Below are 12,717 nucleotides of genomic sequence, written 5' to 3' on the forward strand. Positions count from 1 at the left end.
CCCCTGATCGAGGGAGGCTTGCAAAGTGAATCCAAAAAGGTGGCCGACAGGGGGAGCATACCTTTCACTTTCAGATTGGCTGCAGATTTCGCATTGGCAGCCTGGAAGGAAACCTCTCCTGTCATAGGAAGCTGACAGTTATAAAGGACCAGAATATGCTTCTTCCCATCTTCAATGATTTCACAGTCCTGTTTGGAGTGAGGGTTAGAAGGAAAGAAAGAACGTGATTTGCGTAAATCGTTATTCCTACAAATCATCAGGAGATGTCATACCTTTTTTCATCCTAAACAACCAAACAACACCCCCTTGTATGATCAGCTCATCTTGACTTACAGGGGAAGCAGTCAAAGGCTCTCCTTTTAACTTCCACTGGCCGTGAACATCGGGTTCTGAAAGTTCAATTTCAAAGCGAGCCGTTTCACCCACAAACACTTCTACTCCATACAGAGGCTTTTCCACTTTTATTAGTCGAGCTGAAATTATACAAAGTTTTGTTAGTATGACTGAGCAAATAAACTGCAGGTTCACATAGGGTAAATGTTAAATTTTTGAGCAACTCACCCTCAACATTAACATTTGCTTTTGTCTTGTCTGTGCCACAGTCACACATATATTCGCCCTTATCTTTGAGTTCAGCCTTCTTGATTTTTAAGATGCGGCGCAGGCCATCGGACTTAATAGAATGTTTGGGTGAAGGTAAAATCTCTTCACCATCTTTGAACCATTTCACAGGCACATCTTTGCTCACTTCACACTTCAGAATAATCTCATCCTTCTCGACTCCTGTTTTGTCATGTAATTTCACCGTGAAGTAAGGATCAGCCTCTGGAAACGACATTCAGCATATAATCAGAAGAATGTGCGAACTAACGTTTATTGAGGAGTGACAGGTTGTAAAATACTTAATTCCTACCCACTCCCACCACTCAGAACCTGGCTATCTGGTTATAGTTGGTTGCATTACCTAAGACCTTTAGTTGTGCTGTGGAGCTCAGGTTCTTTACTTGAGCTTTTATCTGAGATATATCGTCCAGTGTCACTTCTCTCATTTCCAGTTTGTGAGTCTTGCCCTCAGAAGACATGAGTACTGTTCTGGTTGTGTGGAGTTTGATATCATTTTTGAACCAGACTACATGCATTTTTTCATGAGAAAGTTCACAGACAAAAGTTGCTGTTTGACCTTCTTTCACCGTTTGATCTTCAAGAGGTGTCATGAATTTCAGTCTTATACCTGCAATGCAAACACAGATAATATGCTTAGAAACACAATGTACCTTCTGAAAGATTCTACTCTAACCTGCCTGGGTGAAAGGGACCCATTTCACAAAATGGAACTCCATTAAAAATATTAAGGGGGTTGTTTTGGTGACACTGTGAAAGTAAATTAGTGATGTTGACTGTCACTTACAGCTTCTAGAACTTGATGTTCTATCTGTAAAGTCACTTACTTGTGTGCCTACCTATGGGATGTTACAGTCAGATCTTGTCAGCTCTTACCTGTAACAAATAACCGTGCTGAGGACTTCTTGCCGTCTACCTCAGCAGTATAGACCCCTTCATCATCAAATTGAGAGTCATTGATAACAAGAATGTGTTTCTTCCCATCGGCAATGATATCAAATTTGTCAGATGCCTTGATTATATCAGGTCCTTTAGACCATATAACATTTGCCTCTCGGGTAAGGACACATTCAAATCGAGCCTGTCGCCTTTCTGGAACAGTGACATCCTTTAGAGGCACAGCAAAGTCAAGTTCGATTTCTGGAAATCAAACATTGAGAATGAGGTTTCTCAGAACGCAGAGGGATGTGAAATGAAGTGGAGCTCACTGCAGAAATTCTAAAAGCCCCATACCTTTTACTGTCAGAATGGCAGTTGTAATTGCATTAAGTGCCTGGTAGAGGACTTCACCAGCTTGGTCCAGTTTGACTTTGTGCAAAGTTAGGAAGCGTTTTCCACCTTCTGCTTTGATTTCACAAGTCTGAAAAATAATAGTTTTAGTTAGCATTTGAAGGAGTTGAATTCCCTAGAGGAGGAATGTTTCAGATATAGATTTCCATAGAGTTTAAAAAATTATCACTAATAAAAGTAAGTAAATCATCTCCTCCTATCATAAAATTTTACAAAAACTGTCCAACTTGTTCACAAATAGTGCATCAAATTCCTTCCTTTCATTGAGACTTTAGGAGCCCAAAGTAACTGCATTATTATTAAACCAAATCTGAATGTCAAACCTGAATATAGAATATAATTATTTTATATGACTAACAACCTAAAATAAAAATTACTCACAGGTGAGGGCCTTAGAAGTTCTCCCTTCAGTTTCCATTGTCCAGGAATGTCTGCCTCTGAGATTTCTGCATCAAAGCTTGCACTTTCTTTCTCATAAATGGTAACATCCTCTATTGGTTTAAGCAGTTCAACTTCACGATCTGTATCGGTCAGGGATGAAGTAACATAATGCTTTAAACAATCTAACACTGCTTTGCTTTGGGTGTTTGTGTGTGTATGTGTGTGTGTGTGTTATTTTGCCTGAAGCATATACAAAATTTATCTTTCAGAATAAAAGGTAAGATTTTTATACCTCCAAGTGTCAGTTTTGCAGGGTATCTTTTCCCTTCAATTTCCACTGCATATTCATCAATATCTTCTGGCATAGCATTCTTAATTTTGAGGAATAGATGGTTTCCTTCTTTCAATATTTCAGTCTTTTCCGTTGGTTCCATGGGGATTTCATCATACCCTTTGAACCACTTAATGTTTGGAGTATCCTTTGCTATATGACAGGTGAAAACAGCTGTTCCCTTGGGTTTCACATGCTGATCTCGTATAGGTTTCACCAGCCAATCTCTAATGATTTCTGTATTAAAATGAGGTCAGAAAAAATGATTATGACCTGAACAAGTAATATAAATAACTTAGATTTCAGAAATAGACAAAATTTTACCAAATTGGACATAGTCTGTTATGATATATTGATATTTCCCTCACAGATAAGGTCCAAGACTTCTGATATTCTGATACTGGGAAACTAAGTACTTCCACTTTTTTCATATAATAATGAGTAGAACAAAATTTTGCAGCAAAGTACTAACCTACTACTTTTACGCAAGATGAACATTCCAGGTTGTTGGCGTTTTCCACAGTAACTGTGTACGTCCCGGCATCAGTGTCATCGGCATCATTGATGGTCAGGGCCCGCAGCAAGCCAATGACACCTGGCACAACTCGGCCAGGTTTCTCCACCACGATCTTGCCATCCTTCCTCCAGACCACATCACGCTCTTTGTTTAACTCACAGCTCAAGTACAATGGCTGTCCTTTGACCACCGTGACTTCCTCTTCTAGCGTTTTTACAAAACGCACAGGAAGTTCTGAGGAAAATTTCAGTATACATTTCAATACATACAATATTTTCAGTGAAATAAACCTTGCAAATAAGAGGTTTTGTCTAAAATTACAATAAAAGTTGCTCGGGTTTTTATATGAAAGTTTAATGTAGATCATGTTGAGAAGACTGGAAATTACCTTCTACAATAAGTTTAGCTGTGGAGGTCTTTTCTTTATTTCCCAAACGTAAAACACAGGTGTATTCACCAGCATCGGAGAGCTGAACATCAATGATATGCAGCTTTCTGTCTTTACCATCTGCGATAAACCTATGCTTTGGGCTCTCGCGGATATTGCTACCATCTTTCATCCAGCTTGTAACTGCAGTGGAAGGGGAGACTAAGCATTCAAAGATTGCTGAAGAGCCAACGAACTCTGATTCGGTCAAGACGATGTCTTTGATTTCTTTCACAAACTTCAGTGGCACAGCCTTTAGCTGGTAGGTGAATGGAGCTTCATCAGGAGGTTTCTCCCCACCGCTTCCTGGCCTTAACTTTTTCCTTTCCAATTCTATTGGCGAAGGAGTCTTTTTGGCTACACCTAATTAAAAGTAAACGAAAAGTTGATTTGGCATCTCCATAGGAGTCAGAATGTGCATACTTGGTTGCCTGCTGCATGAAACCAGCCATAAAGCAATTAGAAGACAAGACAAGAAAATGAAAGCCCGGGCAACTGAAAGGTCAATTTCATTTATACTGCCTTGTTTCAGACAGGAAAATGAGATGGCATCATCAGACAGGAATCCATGAATAATAAATGCTCGTCATTTTCCCAAGTTGTAATTCTTAGTATAAAATATCCAGATGAATGTCTAATTATTTTATCTGTCATGTATAAATATCATGCATATGAAAAATGATGCTAGGAACATATAGGATTCATTGTGCTAAAACATAGTTTGTTATGTATATAATAACCACTTGAATGATATTAGAGGTATATTATTTGGAATAATAAATGACAGGTGCTAGTTTTAGCAGAATCAATTAGAAATATTAAAGATAGTTATAAATTTTGACAAGTTTTCCCCCTTGAATGTAAAGTTTGGGAATTCACAGAGAGAAAGTTGACAATATAAGTACAAGGGAAAAGAATCTCACCTTTGATGGGACCTTTTGGCTTGGCAGGCTCCTCCTTAGGTGCTTTGGCTTCTGAAATAAAAAGAAAACTCAGCATTTTAATAGTTTTCAGACTTATTTCATGCTTAATAGTAAACTGTGTGGGGTAAGGCATGCTCTTTATTATAAATACTAATGCATAAAGAGAAGTTGGTTTCATTTATATGACTTCTATGGAAAATATTTTGATATTTCCAAGAAGGCATATTCTGAGATTGATGTGACCAAGATAAATTGCCAACATATTTAGGATTAAAAAATTCTTTAGCAAGTGCCTTTCTTTTCTTCCCATTTCTGGAAGGCCTACTGCTGCCTTCCAGAAGAGTGCAAGAGAGTAAAGGCACTTCTACTCTTCTTCGTGAAGAGTTTTGCTCTTGCCTAGCTATGCAAAGTATTTTATGTTTACTTATGTATTGGTTAGGTGAAACAAGGAAATAAGCTTTTGTCAACAAGGAATCAATGAAGGAAAAAGGGAAATGGCCCAGAAGTTAGCAAAAGCTTTTTTGTGTGTATGTGTTTAAGCTGAGCAGACAAACAAATCCAGGGAAGACTGAGGGAAAAAAAAGGATCTATGTGCCATTCATATATGGCTTCCTTTGAAGATTTTTCTTAGTGAACTAAGGCAGAAGCAAGAAAGTTCCTATAATTAGAGTTTAATTCAATTATTAATGCCGGGATGGAATAACATGTAGAACCAGTTCTTCAGCCTCTGGATAAGTGAGAATACCTTTATTTTTACACATACTTAATTAGCTCAATGGCAGTTCATCATCTTTTTCTGAATTAATAAAGGCACCACAAAGAAGTTATAAAAATTTAAAAGTTAGAATAATGCCCAAATTATAAACATCAATGAAAAATATAACATAAATATTAAAAGTTAAACTACAGTCAAAAGAACATAGTATATTTTTTCATGTCATTAAACACAATAAAAACCTAAATATCTTGAGATAATTTTAAATAAAAATTTCTCTAAATAATTTTCTAAGTAATTAATTATTATATAATATGTAATATATAGGTATGTAAGTATAAATATAAAATAGATTTGGGGCCGGCCCGTGGCTCACTCGGGAGAGTGCGGTGCTGATAACACCAAGGCCCCGGGTTCAGATCCCATATACGGATGGCCGGTTCGCTCACTGGCTGAGCGTGGTGCTGACAACACCAAGTCAAGGGTTAAGATCCCCTTACCAGTCATTAAAAAAAATAAAAAATAAAATAAAATAAATAAATAAAATAAAATAGATTTATAAATGTATAATAGTTAATAATTATTTAAATGATTTAGTTAATAATCTAAATAAATAGCATAAGTATTTTCCTAAATAATTTTAAATAAAAATGTAAAGAAATTAAGTAATTTGCTAAAGGTCAAATAGTTACGACATGTATTTTTCAATAATTAGTAATTATACATCAAATCATTTTTGGTTTTAAAATGATCACCTAGGTGCTGAACTACTAAATAGTTCATATACAACTAATAAGTACCTTAAGTTTGGACTTGAGGTATTTATACCATTAAGTTAGTAGATTTAAGAAAATTAGTATTGATCTAAATCTTTATATATATTTAAAGGCTGAACTATGCAGCCTTTTTTTCTTTTTCTTTTTCATTGTAGTAAAATCTACTTTATATAAAATTTACCATTTTAACCATTTTAAGTGCATAATTCAGTTGCATTCAGTATATTCACAATATTGTGCAACCATCAATGCTATCCATTAACAGAACTTTTTCATTATCCCAATATACAGTCTTTTTAAAAGGAGAAATGATTGCTATAGGATACAAGGGAAATTTGAAACCCCATGGGATTCCTATATGTTTGTCCTTAGAGGCTGTCTGTCTGTCTCCTTAGTTTTCATCAACCCTAAACATATTTGTTACTTAATTCCAAAAGCATATGAAAGAAATGGTGCATTACAGGAATGTACATTCCAATCCAAACACAACAAGAACCCACTGGGTGGGAGATTAGGTAGGTAAAGGATATCGATGAAAAAAAACGTAAGAAATTACCCTAAACCCCACAGTTGAAATGATGCTTATGTTTCAACATAAAGAGAGTTTGAATTTTAATCAAGTTTGAATACATTTAGGACTAGCAAAAAGAAAACTACAGGAAAGATACCTGCTTTCTTTCCAACCACTGGCACTGTTACTGGGGCAGCGATGGGGGTGGGTATGGGCTCCATGGGAGGAGGCTTGATTGTTTTCACCTCTGTGGAGAGATGGCCATTGCATTAATATATCCATTTGTCACTTCCTAAAATCTTATTTGGTGGCCTATTTGCCTTTTCTGAGGCAACTTTGAAATCTTGAAATAACTAATTTTTCAGAGAATAATATATTTGAGGCATTAGAAATCATTTGATGCATACTAACTTTCACTCACTTTTTCTTATCAACTACACATTATTTGTGTGAAGCATAGAGGAATACGCTGTTGACATTAAGGTTAAACTTGCTAACCTGGTTCAGGCTTTAGTTTCGGTTCAGGTCCAGGGAGAGGTATTGCTGGCTTAATTTCAGGCACTAAAATAATTCACAGTAATAAACAGGTTATCACCATATTTTTGAAGTTTTTCACAGGGTCAAAACCAAAATTAAGCAGACTTAACATATCTTGGAAAATATTAGAATTTATACACAAATAGTCATCAAATCAAGTATTTGATCTAAGTTTATTTTTCATTTTAAACAAAATATTTGGAAAATATAAGAAAACAATTTTACTCGCTTTAATGTTATTTATCTCATTGCCTATAAATACATTTTTCTAGTAATTTATTTAACAAGTGGGTGACTAGCTAATTGCTCAGGAGAATGAAATGGTAAAGAAAATTAAGACATGGGATAACCAGGTTAAGGTCATGTGTTCATATCTTGATGCCAATGTAATGATATTTTAAATGATACATATTTGCATTTTTAGAGACAACTAAGAAAATACCAGTAGGTTTATACCTTTTGTTGGTTCAGGAACTTTCCTTTCTCTTTTCGTAACAGTAGCTGGAGGTACTTCATCCTCTTCAACCACTTTTGGAGGTGGTTCTGGTACTTTAAAATAATAAGATTATTTTCTAGTGTTAAGACTTGAATACTTAGAAATCAACTCATCTGAAATATCAGGACAAACAATTCATTTTTCAAAAGCTCTACTGATGGCTTTAAAAAAATCTTATATTCTATCAATTAGCTTCTGTTTTCTTTTCTTGTCTCTGCCTCAATTTATTTTTCTTTCTTGTATTCCATCCATTTGCCCCCACCCTGATTAGCTCTGCCTTTCTAAATCACTTCTGTAATAGTTCCCAGTAGTTATACTCTTTGACAATAGGCTAATTATAAAAATCAACCCACTTAAAAGTCCCCAAATTTTATGGAATATTTGCTAACACTCTCCCATGAAGCGATTCTGTAGCCACCTAGATTAAATATTTCAGTCATTTCCACTGGAAGAACTTAAGTGGCAAAGTAATAATAATAAAGAAGTGTAGGGAATTACATGAATGGATTTGGGAATTACTATAAAAATATTTAAACAGAAAGCAGACAATGGAAAACACAGACTACATCACAGATGAAATATGAAGCTATGTTTACATTTAACTTCATTTATGTTTACAAGATAAACCTTTTGTTGAATATCCCTTTCGTTAAAATATAATTTCACAAATTGTCACTGAGATTCCTACCTGCAGGTTTTTTAATTTTTTCTACTTTTTTAGGTTCTACTTTAGGTTCTTCTTCTTCAGGTCTCTTTCTTAGAACTTTAAAGACAAAAAGGTTTATATGTAAACCAAGACAAACTAATGAAGATGTTGAATAAGCTTGACAAATGCAAATAATGTACCAAGCAGGAAAAATGAAAAGCATGCAACCTAGTGCCCTGAGAAATTAGCATTTACACTAAAAATGCCTTTAAAAAATCAAAGGTTGTTAGGTTAATTAGAATAGCCCTCAGAGTCACTTTACATCTCTCCAGGTAGAGTCTATTCAGAGACAAGTCTGTGGCAGAAATGGCTTTAACATAAAATGAATAATTTGAATAGAAACAAATTCTAATAACAATTCAATGTTGTAATTTAATGAGAAGTATAGTGTTTAAATAAGAAGTATAAAGTTTACTTAAGTGGAAATATCATAGCCTAGAAATCAGTAATCCCATGTGGAGACAAAGTTAGAACTTGATTCTTCATTTGAATATCTTGCTTCTAATTCTTTAATATTTTATTAGTGAGAAAGAAATGCTCAGTTATTTTAAAATGTTATTTATTAGTTGTGGTGATCCTGTGTCACACTTCAAGATGGAATACTGAATTTAAGCTTAAATAGTTTCAGATAAAGTATATGATAGTTTTAGTGTATTTTACAAAGTAATTTGATTATGAAACTGGCAGTCATTGTTAGTTTAGAATATTATCAATTTGGTTATGTCCGTTAATATTAATGCTGTGAATGCTTACAAAATTCCTGTCTTCTTTTTAAAAAGATTTGGAAATGATAGCCTTATTAATTTTCAATAAAAATACAAACATTTTGATAAATAAGGAATTTGATTCAAAGAAAACAAAGGGGCAGAAACATTTTGTAAGCTTTCAAGTCATTTTTTAACGTACTTAAAGTTGATAAAACGGTTGAAGAATACTATACCGCTTTTCAGAACCACTTCTTCCTTTGGCTGAGGTTTAGGTTCAGGAAGTAATTTGCGAACTTTCTTTTCAACTCCAGGCACTTAAAAAAATATGATTTCAAATTTTGAAGTGAATTCATATAAAAATGGAATTTCAACAAGAAAAAGTCTCATAAAGCCAGTTAACTATAGTGCATCAAATAACTTGTTGCACGTAAATATCACAGATTTTAAAAGCAAATAATACACTTCAAGTTATTTCTTCTGCAAACATCTATATAACCTTGTGATGGAATTCAATTACATTAACTGCATGCAAATATATTCATCTTAAACGAGTGTAGAAGATGTTGTTCTATGCTGACTTTAAGAATCTTTCATTAAATTTTGAGGGTTCTTGACAGCACCTTTGCCCCTATACGCAACTGTAGATGACCCAAATCTACAGTGTTATCTCTCTGACCATTAAGGACATTAAAATGATATTGGCAGGTGGTAGTGCCATCATTCAACCTTCTCCATTGATGGGAGAAGAAAACCTAGGGATTCAGTTTGTGACCTTGATGCTGGAGAAGGGCCATATCTCACTTTCTGAACAGAAGAGAACTATCTTTTCTTAAGCTCTCTTAAGGAGGCCTTTTGAAATAATACTAACTTAAAATTATAGAAATATAGAATTTCAAAGCTGCTGTTAGAAACTTGTTTTTCATGAATAAGAAAATGTTCTGAAATTTAAATTAGAAGTGACCCAAGGATTTCTAAATTAATTTCCTCTTGTCTCTGTAGTGAATACCAAGGATGGTGGATGATGTTAATTTACTACTGTTGTCATTTTACTACTGATGCCAATCAAAATCTAATTTAAAACATTATTTATTTGTATCAGGTAATACATTTGTTCACTTATATGAAATCTAGATTTCTTAGATATTTCTATAAAATTTCCCATTTGGTGCTTTAAACAAGACATTTGCAATTCATTAAGTTTGTTTGTTTGTTTGTTTGTTTGTTTTTATGTGGTAAAGAGTTAGGCAACTTTGCCTAACTTTTACTTCAAAAATTTAAACATACAAAAGGCAAATATACATTTCATTTTAAATAATTATTTTTTTCTAGTGACAAGTATTTTAAGTAAAAATTTCACAGTTAGACATTAAATGTTCTATCCATGATAAATAGTGCTGGCCTTCTATGCTATTTTGGAGTTATCGATGTTCTTAATGTATATCTATTTCCATTGATTGAACCCAGAGAGAATACCATGCATCTAATTAATGTATTTTGGGATGACATATTCTTTACTTATATAATGGACATAGTGAAAATATATCTGTGCATTTGTTTTTTCACATAATTATTTTATTTTAAAAATCTTATTGATATTTGAGACTCAGATGCATAACATACCATTGTGGCTGTTATTTTCAAAGTCACTATATGTCATTACATGACGTTTTAATGTTTACTAGTTAATATCCATATCATTATTTTGTTATCTCCGTTTTATGAATCAGGAAATGTATACTCATATGAGCGATTTTTTCCACAATTCCAGAGTGATCAAGAACAGAGTCAATTTCTGGGTCTGGATGTGTTGATTACTTAAACAGAACACTGCTACCCACTAAACTTTCTAGACAAATTCATAAGTTTATTTTTAATGGATGTTTTCTAGACTTTTATGATTTGTTTATTTTTCTTTAGGGTCTAATAATAGGGAAAATACACTTTGAAGAATATAAATTTTGAAAAATGGCCCTCAGTGATAATGACATTTTCTTAAACTGTGTATCTGTACACCTGAGAGAATGTCTTGGAGTCAGTGAGAAGAAAGTGAAAGGAAAGTCATGAGGAAATCCCTATGAATCATCTTAATAATATAGAAGGAAGATATGACTTACTTTTAGTGCTTATTACACTGGTTAAAATGCTGATGTTCAGGTGAAATTCCAAAGCTTTCTACTACTAGCTTTTGGCATTTTAACATAAACCTTATGTTAAATGCAGTAGAAAGTAATGATCAATAAAACTTGATTTTACTGATCAGTAAAATTTGATATTTTTAAGTTTAGGAAAGTGCACGAAGACAAATGTAGATGAGACAAAGATAAAAAATATCTATCCATATAATGTATGAAATTGACGGGAGCAAAGGAAGCAACACTCATGAGCCAGGACCATAAAAGCCACAAAAATACAAGAAATGAATGAGACTTCTCTGATTATTTAAAAGAGAGAGAGAAAATTCTATGGAGGCAAAAAGAGCAAGGCATCAGATGAAGGAATACTACATAGAAGTGTATTTTCCAGCCTGCAAAATACCTTTCAGAGGTGGAAGCTCCACTTTTTCTGGAACCTCAGGTTTTTCAGGAACTTTCTTCTTTGCAACAGCTTTAAAGAATATGATCTTATTTTTATTATTTGTATATTTATTTGAAGCAAATGATTAAGTTTATACTCCAAGAATTAAAACCAAGCTTTACTTATAATCAGAAAGCATTAATAGCCAACAGCAGCCATCAAAACACATACAAGAAGCATTGAAACCATGAAAACAGATTGCAGTTTTACTCTAAAGTTGAGTAGTATATTAAAGACTGGCTGAGAAAGACTATTTTTGTTCTTCCCAGGAGGAAGAGATTTTCCTTTGAGTATACATTTTACATTTAGGGAAATGTATTTAAGTGTATGTTCTCATGGAGTATTAATCAACAGATGGGTAGCCTTTTAAGAGGTACCCACCTTTTCTTTGTCTGACTTAAAATGCTGGAAGTGCCTTCCACTGGCAAGGAGGATTGTAGTGGGGCAAGAATCACTAAAAGCAATGTCTTACTCTGGAAGGTTTTGGCTTTGTAGATGTATAGGTAAATTACAGGAAAAGTGCTTATAGAAGATTACATCTAGATTATTTTAGATTGGGAAATCTCGTGATCTTACAAATAAGACAAATTTTATTGAAATAAAAAGAATATGCTTCTGTCAGTTTACTTCAGCTTTTAAAGACATTGATTTTTTTAAAATTAAGTAATACTTCATCGATTCAAAGAAAAATCAAAACATAAGAAGAAAGAAGGGAAGTTTAATAATGGTAAGAGATGCTAGATATCAAATGTACTTATAACCACTCTTTCCAACTACCTTGAGAACCAACACAGAACACAATTTGTCTTTTATTAAGTTGAAACAACAACAACAAAAAGATCAGTAACAGGTCATTCTCATGCTGTCCTTTCATGATATATGAACACGTCAGCTATTAGACACCATAAATATATTACTTGCAATATATTTAAAAGCACATGTAATTCCTTAAGAACAAAGTTTTGGCTTTTGTATACATTTGTTACTGCAACATTAAAAATATCTTGCAAAGATTTCTTATACATTCCACTTGTGTAAGACCCAAATATATGCATAGCAATCAGGCTCTGAAATTAGAAATCCCTTTCTCCCCATTCCACACATAAGAAAGTTAGTTGGACAGCCCCTGCATCCAGGTGTGCAGGATGACACTAACAATGCACTTTCTGACATTTCGGGCAGCAGGCATGGCTCAACAAGGCAAC

General features: G+C 33.9%; 1 protein-coding gene across 22 annotated transcripts in view; it reads right to left on the reverse strand.

Annotated features, from left to right (window-relative positions):
• The window catches only part of TTN (titin), a 268,315-nt gene that overhangs the window by 104,854 nt on the left and 150,744 nt on the right, over positions 1-12,717 (reverse strand). For all 22 annotated transcript variants that reach the window (XM_063115514.1, XM_063115619.1, XM_063115522.1 and 19 more), the window contains 17 exons: positions 11,474-11,542; positions 9,172-9,252; positions 8,214-8,288; positions 7,486-7,578; positions 6,991-7,053; positions 6,650-6,739; positions 4,491-4,541; positions 3,529-3,930; positions 3,096-3,374; positions 2,585-2,860; positions 2,293-2,432; positions 1,855-1,981; positions 1,498-1,761; positions 965-1,231; positions 562-825; positions 334-473; positions 62-188 (listed from right to left, as the gene is read on the reverse strand). In XM_063115514.1, the coding sequence (XP_062971584.1) occupies positions 62-188; positions 334-473; positions 562-825; positions 965-1,231; positions 1,498-1,761; positions 1,855-1,981; positions 2,293-2,432; positions 2,585-2,860; positions 3,096-3,374; positions 3,529-3,930; positions 4,491-4,541; positions 6,650-6,739; positions 6,991-7,053; positions 7,486-7,578; positions 8,214-8,288; positions 9,172-9,252; positions 11,474-11,542 (2,808 nt within the window). The remainder of the gene's footprint in view (positions 1-61; positions 189-333; positions 474-561; positions 826-964; positions 1,232-1,497; positions 1,762-1,854; positions 1,982-2,292; positions 2,433-2,584; positions 2,861-3,095; positions 3,375-3,528; positions 3,931-4,490; positions 4,542-6,649; positions 6,740-6,990; positions 7,054-7,485; positions 7,579-8,213; positions 8,289-9,171; positions 9,253-11,473; positions 11,543-12,717) is intronic.

This window comes from Cynocephalus volans, chromosome 1 (genome assembly GCF_027409185.1).
Source record: "Cynocephalus volans isolate mCynVol1 chromosome 1, mCynVol1.pri, whole genome shotgun sequence".
Taxonomy (NCBI): domain Eukaryota; kingdom Metazoa; phylum Chordata; class Mammalia; order Dermoptera; family Cynocephalidae; genus Cynocephalus; species Cynocephalus volans.